The 23,754-nt window shown below is 34.1% G+C and overlaps 1 protein-coding gene across 1 annotated transcript in view; it reads right to left on the bottom strand.

The window, feature by feature from the left end:
• Nucleotides 1-415: 415 nt before the first annotated feature.
• TPO (thyroid peroxidase) overlaps nt 416-23,754 on the bottom strand; it is a 234,867-nt gene continuing 211,528 nt past the window's right edge. The window contains exons 15-16 of the mRNA XM_074284732.1: nt 1,953-2,085; nt 416-1,391 (exon numbers count right to left, since the gene is read on the bottom strand). Coding sequence (XP_074140833.1) covers nt 1,353-1,391; nt 1,953-2,085 — 172 coding nt within the window. The 3' untranslated portion in view covers nt 416-1,352. The remainder of the gene's footprint in view (nt 1,392-1,952; nt 2,086-23,754) is intronic.

Below are 23,754 nucleotides of genomic sequence, written 5' to 3'. Positions count from 1 at the left end.
AAAATGCTAAAAAGCTACTCAATGTGAAATATTGAACCAGGTAAGAGACAGGTATACAGTGTATTCCTACACACATATAAAATTTTCAACATAGTGAACATTGACAGAATAGGATTCAACAACTTAACTAATCACTATTGTTATAAGCTGAAGGGAAGCTAATAATCAAACCTCTTTCAAATATAAAACAGTATGTAAGACAACCAATAGGATATTTTAGACTTCTGCAGAAAGCAGAGTATTGACTCAAACATTCCCTTTTTTAAAAAAAAAAATTTAAATTAATTTTATAATTATAACATTTTTGCATGACATATGCATAGGTAATTTTTTTTTTTTTACAACATTATCCCTTGTACTCCCTTCTGTTCCACATTTTCCCCTCCTTCCCTCCACCCCCTCCCCTAGATGGCAGGCATTCCCATACATATTAAATACAAACATTCCCTTTTCATATCTGCTTTTAAAATGCTCAATTTTGGGACACTCCCCTAAGATACAGAAATTTTTCTTGCCATCAGCCTTTTTCATGCTGCTGCCTTAACCAATTATTTGACCCAAGACATTCACATTGCTCAAAATCAAATGGTTGCCTCCATGCTTGAACAACTCTACCTCAAGAACAGAGTCTAGTTATCTAGTCAGCAAAGGAGAAAAGGAAGCCAGGGGCAAGTATACTTAGCTGATTCCCACCCCCTCTATGTGATAGACACTTATAGGATTGGGGAGGAAATAAGAACATTCCATTCTTTTAGCCCTTCCCTCCTTTTCATGAGAAGATATAGATGAGTAAAAACCAATATCAGTAAGAACTTAGACCTATCAAAGTATAGTAAAATACATGAGGATCAAATAATGTAAGGGATATGAGAGTTTTGAAGCATTACTAATATATAAAAACAGAGATTATTTATTCACTTGTTTTGCATTAAGTAAACATAGTATTGTGTTTTCATTTATGATGAGGACCTTTGATTTTTTTGAAGCATGAAACCATTTGGAAACATTTATTTTCCATGTATATCTGGCCTATTTATGCCATCTGGCAATGCTAAGAGTACTGTTAGTCAATATGGTCATTCTCCTACAAAGACTTCTCAACAAATGTTAACAGCAAGGTTCTTAAATATTCCAGCAACAGCACAATTTACAGAATGCCAAACAAGTCAGAAATAGAAACTATTTTTCTAAAGGACAGTCCATGTGGTCAGATCAAAGTCCTTATGTTCATTGATTCTCAAAATTTTAAGTATTGATTTTAAGATTTCTGAAGAGAGAAACATAGTTTCCTTGGCTTTGCAATAGGTTCAGAGTAAGTGAAAAGTGCAGAGTTGCCCATCTTTCATGCTGTCTCACATGCTGAGTAAGATTTGAGGGTCACTGGCAGGATCCTAAAGGAAAGAATTAACATTCAGTTGGAACTTGTAGGCATGGTCATGACAAATAATTCCTTATATTTACTGGTTTCCCACTAGAATAGTTCTATGCTGAACTTGGATATGAATGTAGGCCTTGACATGGTGAACCAAGGACAGCTACTTATTTGACTTACACAAACAGAGGGACTTTCCTATCTGATTAAATTCAGGAATCTTGGAAAATAAAAAGTTCAAAAGAAAGCAGAAATCAAGATTACATTTTGCAGAAGGATGGAATTGGATTAGTAATTTATCTAAGTTAAATCAATTTCTTGGGAAAATTTTCCCTTGAATTTTAACATTCAGAGAAAATACCTTCCTCATCACCCCCCTTTCCCAACTTGACATTTGTGAAAACTGTATATGAGCTGGACATCTGAGAGGAAAGAATATAAATGAATGTGAAACAAATTTAAACAGAAATATATTCTTAAGCCATTTAACTGACAACTGAAGTCTTAGAATGGGTTGTATGATAGTAAAAATAATTGACATTTCATGAAGTCTTTTAATGAAGGCAGTTATTTATCCTACCTTATCAACTGGTTGAGCTATGGCTTTGGGTTGTGAAATCTTCATTTCATGACATTTTTTGCATTCCATTTTGCCAGCTGTCTTCCCATTTTTTTCCACATTTGTCTGAGTTGTTTCTATATCAGAATATGTCCTGTTGATAACCATGTGCTTGATTATTATGATCAGAAAATACAAAGTGTTTGCCTAAGTGTGCATACCAAATTTGTCTTTTAAAAATGTTGTAAGATAGAAATGAAATATTTAAGTTTCATGAGTGTTGTCTCCTCTAACTTGTACATTTTTGTGTATATGGATTTTTTTTAATTAAAAAAAGATTTAATTTGAAAATAATATTATTCTAGCAATATTATATGATGATCAGTTCTGATGGACATGAATGACTCTTTCCAACAATGAGAGGATTGAAGCCAGTCCCAATGATCTTGTGATAAAGAGAGCCATCTATACCCAGAAAAAGTACTACGGGAACCAAGTGTGGATCACAACATAACATGGTCACTCTTTTTGTTGTTTGGTTACATGTTGTTTTCTTAATCATTTTCTTTCCTTTCTGATCTGATTTTTTTATGTAGCAAGATAATTGTATAAATATGTTTACAAATATTGGATTTAACATATTTTACATGTATAACATATATAGGATTGCTTACCATCTAGGGAGGGGTTGGAGGGTAAGGAGGGCTATGCAAGGGTCAGTGTTCAAAAATTATCCATCCATATGTTTTGAAAATAAAATCTTTAATAAAAAACAAACAAACAAAAGAAAATAATGTTCTAAAAACATTCAATAACAAGACAATGACTAGATCAAAGGATTAGATATCAAGGAATGTTCTCATTTGAATTTTATCATTTCTTTAATGAGTAAACATTTACTTTCATTCCTCTATTTATAAAATCATAGAGATTGAATTACAGAGTTTTTTAATGTATCTTTCAAATCTAAAGTTCCACAATTCTATTATGTCAAGTTATTGTTTTGTAGAATGGAATTGATGTGGAATTGATTTTGAGATCATGAATGGTAACTAAATATGTTTTATCTCATATCTAAATTATGGATGGTTACCATGGATATTATTATGGATGGTTACTATTCAGGAATAGAATTATGTGTCTAGAACTGAAAAGATTCTTCAAAGTGATTTAATCCAAACTCCTGGTTTTATAGGTAAGGAAAGTAAGATTCAGAGAGATTAAATAATTAGTTTAATCAAACATCTGGTATCAGAAGAAAGACCTGAATTTTGGTCTAATGATAAATCCAGCTACTTTTCGTCGTATTGTAATGTTTTAATTCCAATTTATTTACAATTAAAAAAAATTAACAAGCATATATTTTCCACTACACTGAACTAGAAAAAAACAACAAAACCTTTGTAAAATATATATAGTCAAAACAAATCACCATGTTGATAATATTTATAAATGCATTTCTTTACACATGAGTCTATTATCTTTGTCAGTTGGTAGATAACTTTCTTTGCCCTGACAAAAAGCTTTTATAAATTTTTTTCTTTTGTACATATGGGTCTTTTTTCCTCTCTTTTAAAAAATCTCTTTGGGATATAGGTGTAATATTTATATTTCTGGGGCAAAGAGTATGCAAAGCTTAGTAACTTATGGGGTATATTTTGAATTTTTTTTTCCAAAATGATTAGATCAGTTCATAGATGCATCAACAGTACATCAATGTTCCAATTTCTTGTAGCACCTCCTTTGTTAATTTTGGTAAACTTTGCCTATCTGATATGTGTGTGAGATTGATTTAAGTCATGTCTTATTTATATTAATACTTCATAGTATTAATTTTATTCTACAATGCATGAGTAGGGCTGAGTAGAACTTTAGTGGAGGTATGAATAGATGACACCAATAAAATCTACAAATAGTGATAATTCCCAAGCATCTGAGGCTTTAAAAATAGCTTCTCATTTGAACCTGAAGCAGATTTTTGAAGTAGGTACTGTGAATATGATTATTCCTCTTAGTATAAGGGATACTCACAATGGATTGAAAGCATATTAAAAGTGGGTACTGTTTTTAAATTTTTCTTTTTATCCCTTGTACTTAGCACATATCTTGTTCATATTGAGTTTTATATAAATACACACACACACACACACACACACACACACACACACATATATATATATATGTATATATATATATAAAACGTATATTGATTTGAATTGAAATGAGGAAGTTAGACTCAGAGAGTATGAGACTAGGACAAAATGACGCTCTTAGTTCACAATTGGGACCCTAACCAAGCTCTTCTAGTATTCTTTCCACCACACTTGATAAATTTTGCTGGGATGATTGAATTTTTAAAAGGCTACAAACCTGCCCATTCTAATAACCAAGGAAAGATTTTTTAAAAATATCTATTGCTCAGGCTTTCTAAGCCTCACATTTAATGGGATTTTTTTCTCCTCATGCAAATAATGACTAAAGCTCCCTCAGGGAGAGAATCACCTGTAAAATATCTAAGTCTGAGGACTAATTTTCTTTTTTCTATATGATTACTACACAATGTCCAATTTCTTCTTTGTGGTTTGCCTGTGGGGTGGATTTTATTTTTAAAGGGTCAGATGGATATTGAATACCTCAGAAGAAAGATAATCACATATCATGCAGGGAATACTTGCACACTTTTGTCCTGCTTTTTCATACCAAATATTCTTTCCAAAATCTATTGGCCATGAAAGATATTTCCAACAGGTATCATTGTTTGGCTGTGAGGAAGCTGTAGCCAATTATAGTTAGAACTTGTAGATACTATTACTGTCTTGGATCAACTGCCCCATTCCCATTAAGTGACACATCTAGCATGGGTTCCTTGAGGGAGTGAGCAGGAGAAGGAAGAGACTACAAGAAACCCTAAGCTAAGATTTTTTTCCTCTTGAGAGTTTATTTTGCTTTATTTAGGCAAACTGGGTTTTGAGAAAAAACTATCATGCTTACATATTTGCATTAGGAAGGGGAAAGCAGAGCTAGACAGACTTCCCAATATGAAATTAAATTGCCTTGGGTCAGAACCAAAGAAACAGAAGCAGGGATATTTCAAGCCTGCTTTTTCACTCCTAATTTGAGGAATTGCCTTTGAGTTAATTTTCTTGTAGCTAGAAAAAGGCAGAGGGTAAGTCACAACAGACCAGGGGGAAGATTCTATCTCCATCTTCAGAAGCCTATTTTTCTCCCATGTGCATGTAATTTCTATTAATCAGGGTTTTAGAAGCTTCCACAGTGATTTTTGCATGATTTGCCTATCAGGTAGGCAGGTGTGTGCAGGAGCAATTTACAATGGGGGCCAAACAGTTCTGATGAAAATTGGTATAATTCATATGTGGAGGTGGAAATAGGCAGACCTGTCTTTATATATTGAAGGGGAAAAATCCCTACTCTATCTTGAAAATAAAGATATATTGTACCACCTAACTAGGCTGTTGCTTTTACCCTACTCTATTAGCCTCCTTAAATCAAATCAAAATTGTCTTATATTTACTAAATGGTTTCTCCTGCAAAAGGAGCAGTGTTAGACACTATCATAATAGTGAACATTTACATAGTGCTTTATGGTTTGCAAAGCACTTTACATATATAACCTCATTTGACCTTCACAACAATGCTGAGGGAAAGGCACTTATTTTCTTCTTTTTCCAAATGAGAAAAAATTGGCTGAGAGAAGTAGAAACCTTTCTCAGGGATACAAAGCTGCTAAGGCAAGTTGTCTAAGGCATCAAATTCCAGTGACTCTTTCCAATATTATTTCCACTACATATATATTCCACTATATATTTCCACTCGATAGTGCTATGGACACAAGCGGGTTGTGAGATGGTACATTAGGTAGATAGAGTACCTAAGACTCCTCTTCCTGAGTTCAAAGCTGATCTCAGACATTTATTAACTTCTTTGCCTCAATTCCCCAACTATAAAAAGGAGCTGGAAAAGTAAATAGCCAATATATTCCAAATTGTGTGACAGTCTGACACAACTGAAAAATAATTCAAAGTCTATAAAGCCAACAAGCACTCATGAAGTGCCTATATGATCCTTTTTCTGTGCTAAGCATTTGGGGTACAAAGAAAACAAAAAAACACTCTTTACTCCCAAGTAGCCAACAGTCTAATAGGAGAGACAACATGTAAATAATTATGGACAAAAAGACTATGTACAAGGTCAACTGAAAAAAAAAATCAATAGAAGATACCAGAATTCAGGGGGATTGGAAATGGCTTCCTGTAGAAAGTCAGATTTTATCTAGGATATGAAGGAAACCAGGAAGTCAGGAGGCAGAGTTAGATGGAGAGAAGGAAGGAATGAATGAAGGAAAAAAAAGTACATAGGGAAGGAAAAATGAAGAAAAAAAGGAAGGAAAGAAGGAAACATTTATTAATGCTTACTGTGCTGGAGACACTGTTCTAAGTTTTTTACAAATGTTATCTTCTTTGTATTTCAGACAGGGGGAGAGCCTATAAAAATGTACAGGTAGGTGAAGTTCTTGTTCAAGGAACAAGAAGATGAGTTTTACTGAATATTGGAATAGAAAGAATTCTTGGGTGACTGTAGATGGAAGTTGTTATAAATAAAGACTAGTGACTATGTTGTTGGCAAGAATGCATAAGCTGTCAGAAATTTGAAATAAATGCTCCTCTTCAGGACTCTATAGTCTTACTGTCTTTTCCTAGTCTTTTTATTTTTTCTCTCAGATTTGTATAGAAGCCAGGAATTATACATAGAGTAGCTAAAAGTGGTTAGAGCACTTCACTTGGCATTAAGAAGACAATTTTCAAATTCTTAAATACATTTTAGCTGTGTAAACCTTAACAAGTCACTTAACCTTCTTTGGCCTTAGTTTTCTCATCTGAAATATAGGGATAGATAATATTTTACAGACTGGTAAGTATCAAATGAAGTAACATATGCATGATTTAATGATTTAAAAACCTGAAAGTGCAAATAAGTTCTAACTACTAGGGTGTCCCTTTCCCATAAAACTCCTTTATAACTTTGTGCAGTCTTGGAAATGGTTTGAGGATACCAACAGCTTGACAATTAGGGATTTGATAGGAATGGAAAAGTATTTTCTAATTTAAAATCATAGATGGCTGGACCAACCACTTGGGAGGGGTAGAAGAAAAGTTCCATTTAGGGAAACCAAATGATCTGCAGCTAGGGATTAGCAGAGCTGGCTAAAGGAAGAGCTTTGGGTCAAGGGATACTAGTTCTTAGAGAATTTAGCAAGATAGGTTTTAAGTATAAAACATAATAAGAGACATCCTAACCGGAGGGTTTCTTATCAGCTACAGAGGTGGATATAATGGTTATTGTACTGTTCTTATGCTTTGGGATTGGCAGGAATACTACAGTAAAATAAATAATCTCCTCTTGCAGAGGAGCAGCTCATCAGCACTCATGCTTCAGCAGATGGTAACAGAGAGCAGCTCAGCCAATTATACTTAATGACCATCACTGAGAAGATCACAGAGAGGAGATTCAGTACTCAGTGGAAATATGACACTCAGCATTAGACAGTCAACATTCAGCATCAAGTAGAAATACAAGGACCTTCCTTCCCCCTCCCCTGCCTCATTAACTCATCATTGGACAAGTGACCAGAGGTTCAAGCTACTCTAAATAGACATGATAGTAGATCGTGTATTTCTTTTATGTTGTCTCTTCATATGTTTCTTGGCTATAGTTCTCTGTATGTGGTCATGTGTGTTCTCAGTGTTTTTACCCTTTATCATTGATGTTTTAGTAACTTATGGGAAAATCTTTTTCTTAAGGTATTTTCTTGTCACTTAATTTTCTACACTATTTGATTAGTTTTTGTTTACACTATTTATTAGTTTTTAGTTTACACTATTTGATTTGATTTTGTTTGGAACTATTATGTCTTTTCTGGTTGCTATAGTAGGTAGTAGAAAAGAAATAATAAAACACTGTGTTCTAAGTTCTGTGCTAAACACTAGAGATTCAAATACAAACAAAAAGACAAGAGTGAGAAGGAGTTAACTTCTTTATATTCTCATACATAGATCTGGAAAATGAGTGTGTGTGTGTGTGTGTGTGTGTGTGTGTGTGTGTGTGTGTGTGTGTGTGTTGAGGGTCATGGTAGCTAAATTAAGCCAGGGAAGGAATGTAACATGATTGTCCTGGTCTTGTCCTTAAAATGGGAGTTCTGAAAGGCTTAATATAAAAACCACATAGGTTGGTGCTTGTGAGATTATAGTCTTGAATAAAATTTGGATTCACTATCTTGAACCTGGTTTAACTTTTTTAAAGGCCCATCAGTGAGAGTACTCACAATAGTACAGAATTTAGGCTGAGTTATAAACATCTACAAAAGAGAAATTGAAAACTAATTATTTGTAATATAATTTTCTGAGTTAGCAAATTTTAATTTAAGCATTTTCACCTCTATTTCATTAGCTTTTTAATCTAAAGGAAAGAGAGTCATAGACAGAAACAGACACACAGAGATAGAGACAGAGACAGAGACATAGAGTCTGAAAGACAGAGATGTGAACAAAGCAAAAAAAAAAAAAAAAAAAAAAAACAAAGAAACCCAAAACAAATTTACTTCATGTGAAAAAAAGAGTTGAATTACAAAGAAAACATTTTGGTAATTATGTAGTTATTTCATGAACTATCACATAATTAGAAAATTATGTGATATTTATAACTTCCTCAGAATTGCTGAAGGCAGCTAGGTGACACAGTGAATAATAATATGAATAATAATATAGATGTGTAGTCAGGAAGTCTTGTGTTCAAATCTCCTACCCCATATATACCTGGCAAATCGCTTAACTTCTGTTTCTCTCAGTTTCCTCATCTGTAAAATGGGGATAATACCAGCATTTACCTCTCAAGATTATTATAAGGATCAAAAGAAATAATATTTATAAAATTCTTAGCATAGTGCCTGACATATAGTAATAACTTAATAAGTACTTATTTTATTCCTTTTCCTCAACATATGATCAATTTTGACATAGATTGTTTGAGTTAGAAAGGACCTCAGAAATGATCCACTTCAATCCTTTAATTTTATAGGGATGCCCAGAGTAAAGAAGTTAACATTTAATTGACTAATTATTAAGTATTGAAACTTACTTGATTAGCTAATTAGATTGATTTTCTTGCTATAGCAAGTCAGTGGCAAAGCCAGATCTATTACCCATTTCTCCTGACTACTGGTATGTTCTTTTCTGGAATGGAGAAATGTATAGAACACTAGACTCAGATTTAGGGAGACTTAGGTTTGGCTTAAATCTGGAAGAGACTTTAAAGGCCATCTAGTTTAACCTCATTTTACAGCTGAGACTGAGACAGACTAAATGAATTGCCCTATGTCTTGCTGGGTTGTATAACCTATGCACCAGTTTTTACACCTTTTACTCTCCCCAAATCTACATAGCCATACAATAGCCAAATATTGCTATTTTAATCTTCTTAGAATGTTTTAGATGTGATCACTTCTTTTTATTCACAGTCACTATTTTAGTTCAGGCCCTCATTACCTCTCTCCTGAACAAAGGAATGGCCTTCTAATTGGTCTTTCTGCCACCAGTCTCTTCCCATCCTAATCTATCTTCAACATAGCTACCACAGTGATTTTTCTTAAGTGAAAATTTGATCTATCATTCCTTAACTCAATAAATTCTAGTTGTTCCTTGTTATCTCTACAATAAAATACAATCCCTTTGTTTTGACTTTTTAAAGCCCTTTCTTTTTTTTTTTTTTTAAACTAAAGACCTTTCCCATCTTTCTACTTTCATCATATATTGATTGTTCACATTCCTGAATTTTATGGTTGAGTTAAACTGGCCTTCTCTTTGTTCCTCATATACCTTACTCCATTTCCCATTTCTGAATTATTTTTATATCACCTATATCTCTTTATCTTACAATCCTCCTTCCACTCTTTTTAGAACACATTCCCTCCTTGGCTACACATTTAAAAATCTTTCATTTACATCATGATATAGCTCAAGCATCACCTTATACAAGAATACTTTCCTGATTTTCCCAACTACTAATGTCCTATCTTGCTAATTATTTTTGTATTTATTCTGATGTGTTTATGTAGATATATGTTGTCTCTCCTGATAGAATCCCTAATTCTTAAAGAGCAAAAATTTTCTCATTTTGTCTTTCTCTCCTAAGTGCCTAATAATGCCAGCCACATTGTGATTACTTATTAATGCTTCTGGATTCTTGTTGACTGAAGTGTCAGAGGTAAGATTTTCCACCAAGTTCCTGAAATGAGATCTAGTGCTATTTCCTGTGTACCTCATCCCAGTGTTTCTAAGCCTCCATTTCATTATCTGTAAAATGGGGACAATCATATCTAGCATTGTATATAAATGCTTCTAGCTTTCCTATGAGTTTTTAAGGTCTTTTGCAAGTTTTAAAGTGATATAGAAATATCAGTTTGTTTTTATTACTATTGAAGCCTGTCTTTCTTGTGTAGTAATTGATCTTCAAAACCACTGTCTATGAATCTTGATTTTATTATGAAATTATATGTCTTGGAAAATGAAATAAACTCAATAAATGATTATCAAAAAGATTAGGTTCATGTGACTCAAAACTGATTTCATGTAAAATCAGAATTTATGAAGATTCTTATGTTATTAGTTACCATTAGTGATTAGTGATAGTATATGAATGAATTTGAAATCAATTACAAGTAAAACAACTAACTTGACAATTTATAGGAAATATCTGAGCTGACTAAGAATGAAAAGCAATGTGGTATAGTAGAAGAAGCATCGAGATTGTTAAGAGATCACCTAGATTGGAATCTTGGTTCTCCCTTAAAGTCATAGGGCATATTCACTTAGCTTCAGTTTTCGTCTCTAGAATCATTTCAATGATAGTCATGAACTTGTTCTGAGGAATGTGCTTGGTAAAGCCTCATAAATGGATGTGGTGGTGGTTGATATAATTAAAATTTTAAAAGAACTTATGATAAAACTAAACTAGAAAAAACCTTAGGTAATGCAGTTTTTAAAAAGGTGAAGAACCTGCATACAAATTTGAAGAGAGTATGGATTTTTCTAGTTTGGTTTTCTTTTAAGTCCTTTTAAATGGTTGCTACTAATGATCCATCACAGAAATATAAAAACACAAGATTTCTTCAGTAGGACATAACTGATCAAGTCAGTGCTAAAAAGAAAATGAAAATGGTACTACAGATTAATGTTTCATAAAGGTAAGAAACCACAACAAGGAAATCAAAAAGCCCTGTGAAAGCCCCAGGATTTCATTGACATTTTAATACGACTGCTTCAGGATTATGTATTGATGTGTGGGTGGTGTAAATGGGTCAACCATGCAAATAAGCTTTAAAGCAGGTATAGTGCTATCCTTCCTCTAAGAATGTGAAGGATGCTCCAAGCAGCACCCTGGTTTGTGCTACTCTGGGACTGTCTGAAGGATGTACACCACAGTGATTTATCACTATTATATATCACTTGACAGGTGGAATAATGCAATGAGTCTCTGTCAGGCTTCAGTGTTTATATATGAAATAGGGAGAGAAAACATGATACTCCATTCCAAGTGGTAGTCCTGGTTATCCCAGCAATGTATTTTTTTCCATATGAGTAGACAGCTATCATCCAGCTTTTCTCTTACCCAATCCCCTTACATCAACATTTTATTTCGTCATCTTAAAGAAGTCACAGAACATCCTATGGTGAAGAGGTGGAAAGGGGAGGTAAAAATAGAGACAGAAAGCTTTCAAAAGAAAAATTTCAAGATATCAATAATCACACAAAACATTCTTCAAATCACTTTTCATATGAAATACAAATTAAAACAATTTTAAACTTTTGTCTTAGACTACTTATAGAGTCAAGGACACAGAGCTGGGAGGGACCACTTAGGGAAGCTCCCTCATAGTACCAGTGAGAAACTAAAGTCCAGAGAATTTAATTGACTTGCCCAAGGTTATATAGGTAGTAGTTGCAAAACCAGAATTATGACAAGGCCCTTCAACTACAACTTTCCACTGCTTCTCCATCAATATGGCAAAGGTAATAAAAGACAAAAATAGTTAATGTTATAATAATGTTAGAGGGATCAAAGGAGACACATTAAAATGATGAGGGCAGAATTATGGATGGGTCCAATTGTTTTGGGAAACAATTTTTAATTATGTAATAAAATCATTAGTTGGACATATCCCCAGATCGAAACCAGAAAGTTTCTATATATAAAACATATTCATAGACAAAAACAACTGTTAGGATTACAAGGTGAGAACTCAGGTTATCTGCACAGTGACAAGGTTGACTTGACAGTTCTCTGGCTCAGACCTTTGGTTTGGGCCTTTAAAGGGAGTTTACACCTTAGGAATTCTAAGAGGAGCAAGTTCATTGGTGGAAATATTTCCCCACGCCCCATTGAGTTCTCACATGCTTACTTTCTGGGAGGATAAGAGAAGCACAACATTGGGTCTGAGAGAAGTCTACTCTGGACCAGAGTTGGCAGCTCTCTGGAGGAAGAAGAATCTGGCCGAGAGATGGAGTTGGGACAGCAGATCTCCTCCCAGAGAGCGATCAGTAGTTTCTGGAGACAACCTTGTCTCCATATCTTGTAATTGTCCAGACAACTTGAGTTCTCACTTTGTAATTCTAACAAACAATAATAAAAGGTTCATGAATTAAGGAATGGCAAAAAGAAATTTGTGATAGATAAATGTATAAAGTTATTTTTAACCTCTCACCTATCTGATAGGCTAATATGACAAAAAAAATTATAAATCTTGGAGGGGGTGGGAAAACTGGGATACTAAAGCATTGTTGGTGGAGTTGTGAACTGATCCAACTTTTCTGGAGAGCAGAATAGCCTTAAGGGCTATAAAATTGCATATCCTTTGATCCAATAATACCACTGCTAGGACTATATCCTAAAAACATAAAAAAGAGGGGAGAAAAGATTTATTTGTATGAAACTATTTGTAATGGTTCTTTCTGTGGTGGTTAAGAATTGGAAATTAAGAGAATATCCATCAGTTGGGGAATGGCTAAGTAACCTATGATATATGATTGTGAAGGGATATCATTGTATTATAAGAAATGACAAGAAGGATGAGTTTAGAAAAAATACCTGGAAAGATTTATATGAACTAATATAAAATGAAATGAGCAGAACCAGAAGAACTTCATACAAACTAACAGCAATATTGTGCAATGAAGAATTGTGAATGACTTAATGATTCTCAGCAACACAATGATCCAGACAATCTCATAATGAAGCCTGCTATCCACCTCCAGAGAAATAATTGAGGCTGTCTAAATTGTAAACTGAAGCATACTATTTTTCATTTTATTTCTTTCATTAAAAAAAATTCAAATCTACCCATAGAAAGTGACTAATATGGAAATGTTTAACATGATTGCACATGCATAATTTATATTGGGTTGCTTATTTTAGGGAGAGAATAGAGAATAAAAGAGGGAGGGATAGAATTTGTAACAAAAACTTTTTTAAAATTGCTAAAAATTGTTTTAACATGTAATTGGAGAAATATTAGATATATATTTTTACTCATATTCCATAAAATATCACAATTATGAGGAATTCAGAAAAAATATAGGAAGAGTCATATGAATTGATAAATATAACCAGAAAAATCAACAAACCAATATGTCTACATTTATATCTAATAAATAATTTTTGAAAATAGCACATAAAAGCATTCATATTCTGATGAAATACAGTATTCAATCTCAGTCCCAAAAAACACAACAATGAAAATCTCTATGTAGTAAAGTGGAGAAGTACAGCATGAAATGTTGTATATGTATCAGATGTGATATCTGTGTCAACTGAGAAATATAAGATGTTAGATCTTCCTCATATTTGGTATCTATAACTGAACATGCTGACTGTATGAAAAACACAATACAAAATTCAAAGCATCTAATAAAAATAATGTTTACTTTGACAAAGTAATACAATGGAAAATATTGTATTTGGATTTGGAAGATCAGGCTTCAAATATCAGCTCTACCACTTAATACCTGTAAGCTCTTGGGAGTCATTAATCTTTTTATACCCCGGTTAGATATAAAATGAAAAGATTGGAATTAATAACCTCTAAGATCCATTCTAAACTTAAATTTATAATTCTATAATTCTCAGAGTTCTGTGGTACAAGAAGGACAAGGAAAAAGGTATCACCTCTCTCATGAAACTTTCCCTGATCTCCCTGCCCCAAATATCTTTCTTCTTAAATTTCTTATAACATTTTTAACCTTTGCTTTTAATTGTTTAATTCCTAAGTTTTTTTTTAAACTATAAAGGTTATGACTGAAGAGAAACTTCTTAAGACTTCATTTCCTACAGTGCTTAGCATCTAGAAAGCATCAATCATTGAGAGAAATTTCATGGAATATCTTACTGAGAATGCTGTACATTTAGTATCAGAAAAGTAGTAGGGTGAATATTCTGATTAGTGTTCTTAAAGGCAGTTTTTAAGAAATGGAGCAATTAGAAGTCCTATACTAAATAGATACATTTGACTGCCTATGTGTCATTGAATGTAGGTGCATGATAACTGGGACTTAAATGTGAGTCTATATTAGTATGCTACATTGATAAAGTATGAAATAGGTAAAAGGGATTGTGGAGTGGTATAGTATTATGTATTTAAAAAGTTATAGTCATATGAAGAAATTAAAGAACTAGATGAAAGAAGCATGGTAAAAAGCATTAAATGAGGATCAATGGAGGAAGAAATAGAAGCTTATTCCATTGACATATACTAGAGAAGAACTGGCCAGGAAAAAGATAGGTGAGGAGCTCAAGAAATATCACAACCTTGGCATAGAGGCATGATATAGTAGTGATGGAGATGGAAAGAGATGGTTAATTATCAGAATATCAGTTGGAGGTCCTTCTCCAATACAAATAAAGAGCAAATAATTTCTTGACTTGTCTTAATGATGATTTTATTTTCAAAAAGCAGAGCATCCAACAAGAGGAAAAACTATTCCATAGGGTTCTCACTGATAAGTGAGATATGGTTTCAGGGTAAGAAATCATGGGATCTTTGGAAGAAAATGAATACTATTTATATTTGTGGCAAATAAGAAGAGGAAAATCAGACATAGATTACCTACCACTTTACATTTTGGAATGATTGGTCTCATCAGATCTAGGGGAAAGTAGTCCCATGGACTAAAATTCTACAATGAAAACCATCCCAGGAAGGATGAGAAATCCTCAGGAATGAAATGCTTGTTATGTAAAAGAAAAGTAGTTCTTTTAAGGAATAACTGGAATTGTCTGAAGATATTAAATGAATTTATAGGAAAGGCAACAAATAATTGGATTTATAAAATTATGTACATAAGTTGGAAGTAAGAAAAGGTAACAGAGAAGGAATTCAAAAGCAAGATACAATTCTGGAAGAATCGGGATAATTCCAAGAGGATTAACCATGGAATTATTTAAGGATGGAGAGGAAAATTGTGGGAAAAAGGAAGATCAAGTAAAGGAGGAGAAAAAGAGGAAAGGAAAGGAGAAAAAAAAGGGGAGCAGAAGGAAAGAGAGAAAAAAACCTTTTTAAGTGCTTACTACATGTTAGGTCATACAGTAGTGAGGCTGGTAATAGGGGAAAAAAAACAAATAAAAAAATAAGACATCAGTCACCTGTTCCCAAAGAGGTTACATTCTAATAGGGTAAAACTCTACATAAAAAGAAAGTAGTAAAAAATGGAGGAGGATTACTTCCCCCATGGCCTAGTTTGGATATAGATGGGAAGTGGCTTGGGGATTTTTGTTTTATGCAAGAAAAAAGCTCACCTATCAGAGTTCAGTACATATTTGGGATGGAGGGGATAATGATAATTATCATCTGAAGACATAGCTGTTATTTTTTTATGTTTCTTTTATTTTCTTTGCCCAGCATCACATAGTTAGTAAATGTCTGAGGCAGGACTTTAAATCAGGTCTTTTTGATTTTAGGTTCTCTATTCACTGTATCAACTAGCCTCCAGTATCTGGAGTATTATATTTAGTCCTACACACATTTTAGAAAGAATATTAATTAGGTGGAAAACACTCAGAGGACAACCTTAAAAATAAGAACTTTGAGTCAATGACATATGAGGATTGATTGAGGAAGTGGTGATGTCTAGTCTGAAACAGACAAGCTTCAGTGAGTAATATAACTATTTTCAAGAATTTAAAAAGATGTCATGTAGGAGGGGGGAATTAGGCCTCAAAGGGCAGAACTGGGGATTTTGGGTGGAAGTTGTAAAAAAAAAAGCCAATTTAGGTTTGATATTAGGAAAAACTTCCTAATAATTAGAACTCTTTCAAAGGCTTCACTACATGTTTTCAAGCAAAGACTGGAAGATTACTTGTTCAGTATGTTGTTAATGTGAAACTTTTTCAGATATGAATCAGACTAATTTCTCAGGTCCTTCTCTAACATGGGCCAGAACTTGAAACAAGGTGCTAAGTCAGTGGAATTGATAATTTAGCATGGTGCTTAACAGCTCTCTAGTTCAGTACATGTACTTAGTACTTATTATAATTCCACAAGATTCACACCTTTAAAAGAGCATATATAAGCTAGGAGCCTTAACCAAGATTCAGTAGGGGAGAGTCAGAAGCCAGAGAAGGCAGGTGGGAGCTCAAGCTCTCAGAACCAAGACTAAGAAGGCCTCTAAGAAAGCTAACCAGGCTACAGGAAAGGAAACAAGATTTGGAAAGAGACAATGAAGGATTTGGACTTTAATCTCTGGCTGCACTTGTGGTGATTACTGAACTGAAAGGAAGGCTGCTCCCAGAAACCCTCCAAGAAACTTGCTCCCAGAGAACATTACATTTTAGAGAAGAATATTACACTTCTCAATGCTAAAATTTTGTGATTCTATGAAGTTGTAGTCAGCAGTGACAGCAAATTGCAGTCACAGTCAGAGTGAAGAAGTTAGAGGAATGTTATATAGAGTGGCAGGGCCATGAAGTCCCAAAACCCAAGACTCCAAACAAGATTTCTATAACCTAATAACTAAGCAGAGAGATTAAACATATTCTTGCCTGCCTTGAGAGAGTTTTGTAAAACTTTGAGATAGAATACATTGAACCTTAAACATTCACTTGAAATTTTTTTTTCCTCCTGCTACATTAGGGAATTAGTAGGGATTAAGAAGAGGCAAGGTGGTCTCAAGGAGGGAAATTTGTTCCAGGATTCCCCTTATCAATGAATTCAGATTCTCCCTTTGCCCCAGGGGGATGAAAAGATTACATTGCAATGGAAATATAGAAGTGACATAACTCTATATGTAGGGGCAGAGGTTTTAATATTTAATTCCTTTTAAAAATTCACATTGTTTTTATTTTTCAATTAAACAAAAGTGTTTGATATTAAATTTGTGGTTAATCTCATCTATAAATGTAGAGTTTTACTTTTGTTGGGGCATAGGCCATGATTTGCAAAACTAATTATCTTATATATATCATATTTCCCATATCGAAATTCTGAAATATATGTAACAAGGAATTCTAAAGAAAAATTCTGAGATTTTTCAGAGACTTAGTTTTAGCTGTATAGATAAACCTCTCATTCAAGGGTAAGGTTCTTGGTCAGTAGAAATCTTAGAGCAGGTAAATTCTTGACAAGGCTCTATTGCTTACCCAACACGTGGTTTTACCACATAGTCACATACATTTTTATATTTTACTTCTTATCTGTACAAGATATCTTTTCAGCATTTATTAGAAGGCTATTTATTAGAATAAGCCATTCGAACTCAATACTATAACTTAATACCTTCAACTTTTCATGTTTGGAACAATTTAGACAATATTTCTCATTTCCTCCCATTTTAATATGAATAAAGCACAGCTTAGACAATTTTGTTACTATTCAAAAGACAGAAAACTAAACAGAAAGATAATTTCAATAGAATTAGAACAATTGAATTAATGGGATTCCATGTAAATCATCTACTTTATATGGATAACCAGATGGCCTACATATTTTTTCAGGTTCTTTCTGACTTTTAGCATCTCTATCTTAGAGCAAAGTTACTTTTTTTTTTTTCCCCCAGTGGCCCAAGAAATATTCCAATTAATCTCTCTTTTCAGTTTGCCAGATCTGGTTGCTTGGAGCAGTGTAGACAGCACCCATTAAATGCTTCTCTTATCCACAACAACCATAACTCTGAAGAAGAGCTAAATACTGAAGGCTGGGCCAAGTTCTTGACAGATGACATGGGAAGTTACCATATTCATTTAGGAAATTGACATCCAGTTGTCACTGTTCAGTCTCTTCTCAAGCATCCTTTCCCTGAATAGGTTTGCTTCACTGACTCTCTACTCCTGGCACATGCCATTTGATCAAGGAAAAAAGGTTAATGATGCAGGAACCTCTGAAATGGATTTTTTTCTCCTCCATTTTTGTACATAAAACTTTTTTTTCTTTGCCTGCATCTTTTCTGATGCTGCATAACATTCACTGGTCAAGGACATATGACAGCATAGAAATGGGGGAAAACAAGCTAATTTCTTTTGTGCCAGACATGACCCATTCAGCATTCTTACTAAAATTATATCTGATTAATGTGGTTTGCTCTCAATTTCAGACAACAGTTTTATCATAAAATATCTGACTTTTTTGGTTGTTTCCTCATTTAGAAAGTATTGAAGGGGAGGAATTGAACTTTATCTATTTTTAAAAGCACTCAGTTAAACTAAAATTGTTCCTTTGGAAGGAAAGTATATGTTCAGCAGCTAAGAAAATGGTTAAACAAATTGTGTCAGTAATGAAATATTATTGAACTAAAATTTTTAATGAATTTGAAGACCACAAGGATGCAAAGGAAGATATATAAATTGAAACAAAGTGAAGTAACCAAGAATCAAGTAGACAATATATATACAATGACCCTAACAATATAAATGGAACCTGAAAATAAAACCTGAATGCTATGCAATTATAATGACCATATTTGGCCCTGAAGAAGATTCATGAGAATACATCTTCCTCTCATTGTTGAGGTGGGTGACTTGAGGTAGGGAACAGTAGATCCCAAGAGATTTCTTTGATGTACCAATTAAATTTTTTTAGAATCCTTCCTTCCTTCCTTCCTTCCTTCCTTCCTTCCTTCCTTCCTTCCTTCCTTCCTTCCTTCCTTCCTTCCTTCCTTCCTTCCTTCCTTCCTTCCTTCCTTCTTTCTTTTTTTTCTTTTTCTTCCTTCTCTCCTTCCCTCCCTTTCCCCTTCCTTCCTTCTTTTCTATATCATTTAATCTCAGCGATTTCATCTACTCCCATGGGTTAAATTTTCATCTCCATGCAGATGATTCCTATATCCTGTCCTGTCTTTTTGTTTGTCTGGTTTTTAAACTGAATTCCAGTTTGATATTGCCAATTGCCTATTGCATATTTCCAACTATATATGCCCTAATGAAACATATACAAAGCAGAACTCATTTTTTTCCTTAAAATGTTTTATTTATGGTCTTTTTTCCATTTCTAATAAGTTTATACTTTAATTTCTCCCATAGAAATACATTTTGTCTATAATAAACAAGTATAGTTGAGTAAAATAAACCAACATATTGACTATGTCTGAGACTATATGTTTCTTTCTATACTTTTAGTCCATTACTTGTCTGCTAAGAGGAAGGAGGCATGTACCAGAATCAAAGAGTAGTATAGATTCTTGGATAGAGACTAAGATTTTATGGGGAGAGAGTAAAAATAATGGGCAACTTAGCTTCTAATTGTATTTATTTTATTTACGTAAAATCTTTCCAATTTTATATAACAGAATTACTTATTTTGTCTTATATGATCACAATGCCATTTATTTTATTAAGAATTATTCCTCTAGTTATAGTTGTAAAAGCTATCTCCTTTTTTTGTTCTTAATTTTAAAATTATATGTCATTTTATATTTAGGTAATATGTTTGGGGTTTATCATGGTATATAAGATGTAAACTGTATTTCTACCCGATTACTTCCAAGTTTTCCCATTAGTTTTTATTGAATAGAGTTTTTACTCCAATAATTGGTGGCCTAGGTTTAATAAATGTTATAATACCATGTGTGATTGTTTCTGAGTCTTACTTGCCTCCTCAAACAAAATGCTTTCTAAAACTTCTCAATTTCTGTTAAAGGTGACATTATCTTTTTAGTCATCAATATTATAAGATTAGAATCATCCTTCACTCACTCTCATATCTTCTATTTAAACACTAATCAATGTGTTAAAATTAAGGGGTGCTCTTAATCTATTTTCATATAACCTTTTACCCTAAGGAGTCTACAAACATTCTCAGCATGTATGTGCCATGTCACTCAAATTCAACTTCTTTTAAGATGCATGTCACAGCTATTTGGAGTGAGCAATATTACATGTTTTTATGAGAAGGAAACTGGATAACTTAGCCAACTAAAATCACAAGGGGAATTTAAATAGTAAGAGGATGTAATTAGCAGAGTTGAAATTTGGCCTGCATGCTAGAATCTCACACCCCATCATTTCCAAAAAGGGCTCCAAGTTCTCTAATGACCACCAGTCATTTCCCTTCTTCTCCAGGCCCCCATGCTGGGGGATAGATTCCACCCAGTGAGTTACCATCACAAAGGATTAGAACTCATTCCATGCTAAATAGCCCATGTTAATGAGTTTTATTTTTATGTGAACTACAAAGAAAGGGGCAATTTGAAAAAAAAAAAAAAAGGCTATAAATAGGAACAGTGCCTATTGCCATCAGAGAGCACTGTCTGGATTTTAAAAGGTAAAATCTAACATTCACTTTCAGAATGTCCTCCTGTTATCACTGGCACTAAAAAAAATATTTAACAGTAAGCTTTTAACTGAAAGAACTACAAAGAAAACAATTAAACTAATTTATTTGGGAAATGAAGTTGCTGAGTCAAAATGACATTTTCTCCATCTAACCTATAATAATATCAAAAACCCATTTGTGTGTCACTTTTCAACTACAAAGCATTTAACATGGATAGAGGACATGTCCCTTCTCATCAATGTGTCCATGAATAACAAAGTATGAATCCCCTGGACAAGGTGTGAAATCTTCTTGTCTTGTATGCTCCTTTTCCCACTGTTTTGTCCAGGCTTTTGTCCTGGCAATGGTTCAGGTTCTGAATGTCCTTGATATATCTGATGTCCATAATCCCTTATCAAATGAAGAAATTGGATTATGTCTAAGGTTCCTACTGTTCTTAGTCTGTAATGTTATGATTCTTTCTCTTTATAAAAATTTTTTAAAGGCTGAGTAAATGTTTATTGAAAGAATGGTGTTGGATTTGACAATTTTGTTTCTGCTAAAAGAAAACAACATTAGTGCTTCACAAGTTTTACTGCTGAATAGTTGCAGAGGTGAAAAAGTAATAACACTTACTTTTAAGAAAATTGACATAAATCAGTATAGTTTTCTTACACCACAACTAAGGGAACAAGGAGAAAAAAAAACACTAGAAAAACTCACCCTTTATTTTTCCTTGTTCCCCTCCTAATGTTATGCCAGTCTCCTTGAACTGTCCTACTTCAGTTTCCCTGCATTAGTTTTCCTGAATTATATTTCCATTGCCCTGAGTTAGTATGCACCCCCCACCTTTTTTCATGTCCATTAGGGCTGTACTACCCACTCTAAACATTCCAAAAGCTAAGATTATCTCAGATACCTAATTGACATTTTACTTCTGTTTGTTCAGACATCCTGGCCTCTCAGGTACTGAGAATTCATAGTTTTCATCCTCATCCAGCTAGAACCAAATTTATGGTCCATTCCTGCTCTTTGCCTCCTGTCTTTCTTTCTCTTCTTACTAGAGTCCTATAAAAAAAAGCCTGGGAGTCTCACATTCACCGTTGGATACTTTGAGATGAGAGTCCTGTCCAGCCAATCAATTAAGTTCTCCAATAAATAAAATATTAAAAGTCTCTAATCTCTATCTTGATTCAGTTTCTCTGGCATTACACTAATTGCAAAATCGCTTCTGCACTAAGCAGTGAAAGGATGTCAGAGATTAGCTAGTTTCATAATCTTTTGCCTCCTGCCTCTCCACCTTGGAATAATGTCCAGAGGTATGTGTTCTGGTGTTCACAATGGCCTAACCAAAAAGTGAACTGATATGTATTTTAATATGACTGAACACCAAGATGAATTCACAAAGATGAATTTAACTTCCAGAGAAGCTGAGACTGATAACTTTAGTCAGTGTGGTTACAGGACAGAAAGTATGTGAAATGTGAGAAAAAGTTTTAAGAGGGGCAGAAATCTCTTATGGGTGAGGTAGAGATTTGGCATACTAGTAGATCTTGGTCTGCAGGACTCTTTTGAAACAACCATTCTCATCAGAGAAACCTATGGATATCATCTGAGAGAGGGATTTGATCTGATACTGGTAGAAAGTGTATATATAAAATATCTTCTCTGAGCCTTGTATGCCCCACCCCCCTCTAGAGAATGGTCCATAGAGTTTAGACCATCTAATTCAGGCATTTTCTTGACTAAAGTTCATCGGTGGAAGGATCCATTTCTTTCAAAGACAAGTGACATTGTTCTTGAGATAATGAGTTCTTGACTAGCTGCATGGAAGGCTCCACAATTTCTACACTTACTCAGAGCGGACCTCCATGACCATTTCAGAACTGTGGATGTTTGCTTGGGTCTGGATGAAAAATGAATTTCTTGGCTAAGGACTATTCTTATCATTGTTGGGTTGAGAGAAGGATGGAATCAACTTGCTTTTTTTCCTATCATGTTCCAAAATGATGTCAACAATTCTCAGAGGGCTTAGGAAAGTTACCACATTTTTACCTACATTCTGCTTGAAGCTGACATTGGGATCCTATTGTGAACTAGTAATAGCTTGTTCGGCTCTTGAATTGGGGGAGGAGTCCTGCTAGTTTGTGCCTGCAGAAAATTTTGATGAGAAAAAAAGGATCCCCAGACTGGCATTTACTCAAAGTAAAGGAAAGGCTTTTATATCATCTTCTGAAGCCAGGAAGCCCACTCAATACCTCCTAGGCTTGAGGATTGGGGCAAGAATACTTGGGATTTGTATGTGCATGTATATTTTCTTAGTTTGGGATAGAGACAGGAAAACTGGAGGAAGAGTGTGAATAATATCCAGTTAAGGGGAGAGGCAGACCTTTGATCTGGGATAGGTGGGAGAGAGGAGGGGTTACTAAACCCAGCTATGCCCAACCCCCTCATAGCCCTCTCTTCCTGTGGGTGCTCTCTCCTGACCCACTGTAATGTTATGAAAGGGAACATCAAGTCCATATGGGGGACATTGCAGACGAAGACTTATGCTGGAAAAAAAGTTTAGGCAGACATCCAATCTCTCCAGGAAGTCACAATTATTAACAACTGAATACCAGATGGATAGGATACACAGAATAAAGAGGATTTGAGGAACCTGGTGAAAGATGAAAGGAGATAGAGATGATTGTAGGACATACCATAAGCACAACTCCCAAGAAGATGATAGATCAATAAAATAAGAAACAGTACACATAGGACTACTTTGGATCTTTCTATGAATTCTGTGAGTCATCTGGACTGTACAAATATCGAAAGGAAAGTGGAGTCAAAAAGGAAAAAATAGGTTGTTTGATTGCTACAGAATGTGGAAGAGTAATCTTGCTTATTTATGGACTTGGGAATGAGTTCTTTAAGTTATTTTTCTATTGGGGGGGTAAAGGAAACTTGCTCTATATCTGTTGTTGACTGGATACTCGCATGGAAGCTGAGGTCCCTTTTAGGGAAATACAAGAGCCA

The sequence above is a fragment of the Sminthopsis crassicaudata genome, chromosome 2 (assembly GCF_048593235.1).
Source record: "Sminthopsis crassicaudata isolate SCR6 chromosome 2, ASM4859323v1, whole genome shotgun sequence".
NCBI classification, from domain to species: domain Eukaryota; kingdom Metazoa; phylum Chordata; class Mammalia; order Dasyuromorphia; family Dasyuridae; genus Sminthopsis; species Sminthopsis crassicaudata.
Note: the sequence above shows the minus strand (reverse complement) of the source record. Positions and strands in the feature narration are given on the sequence as shown.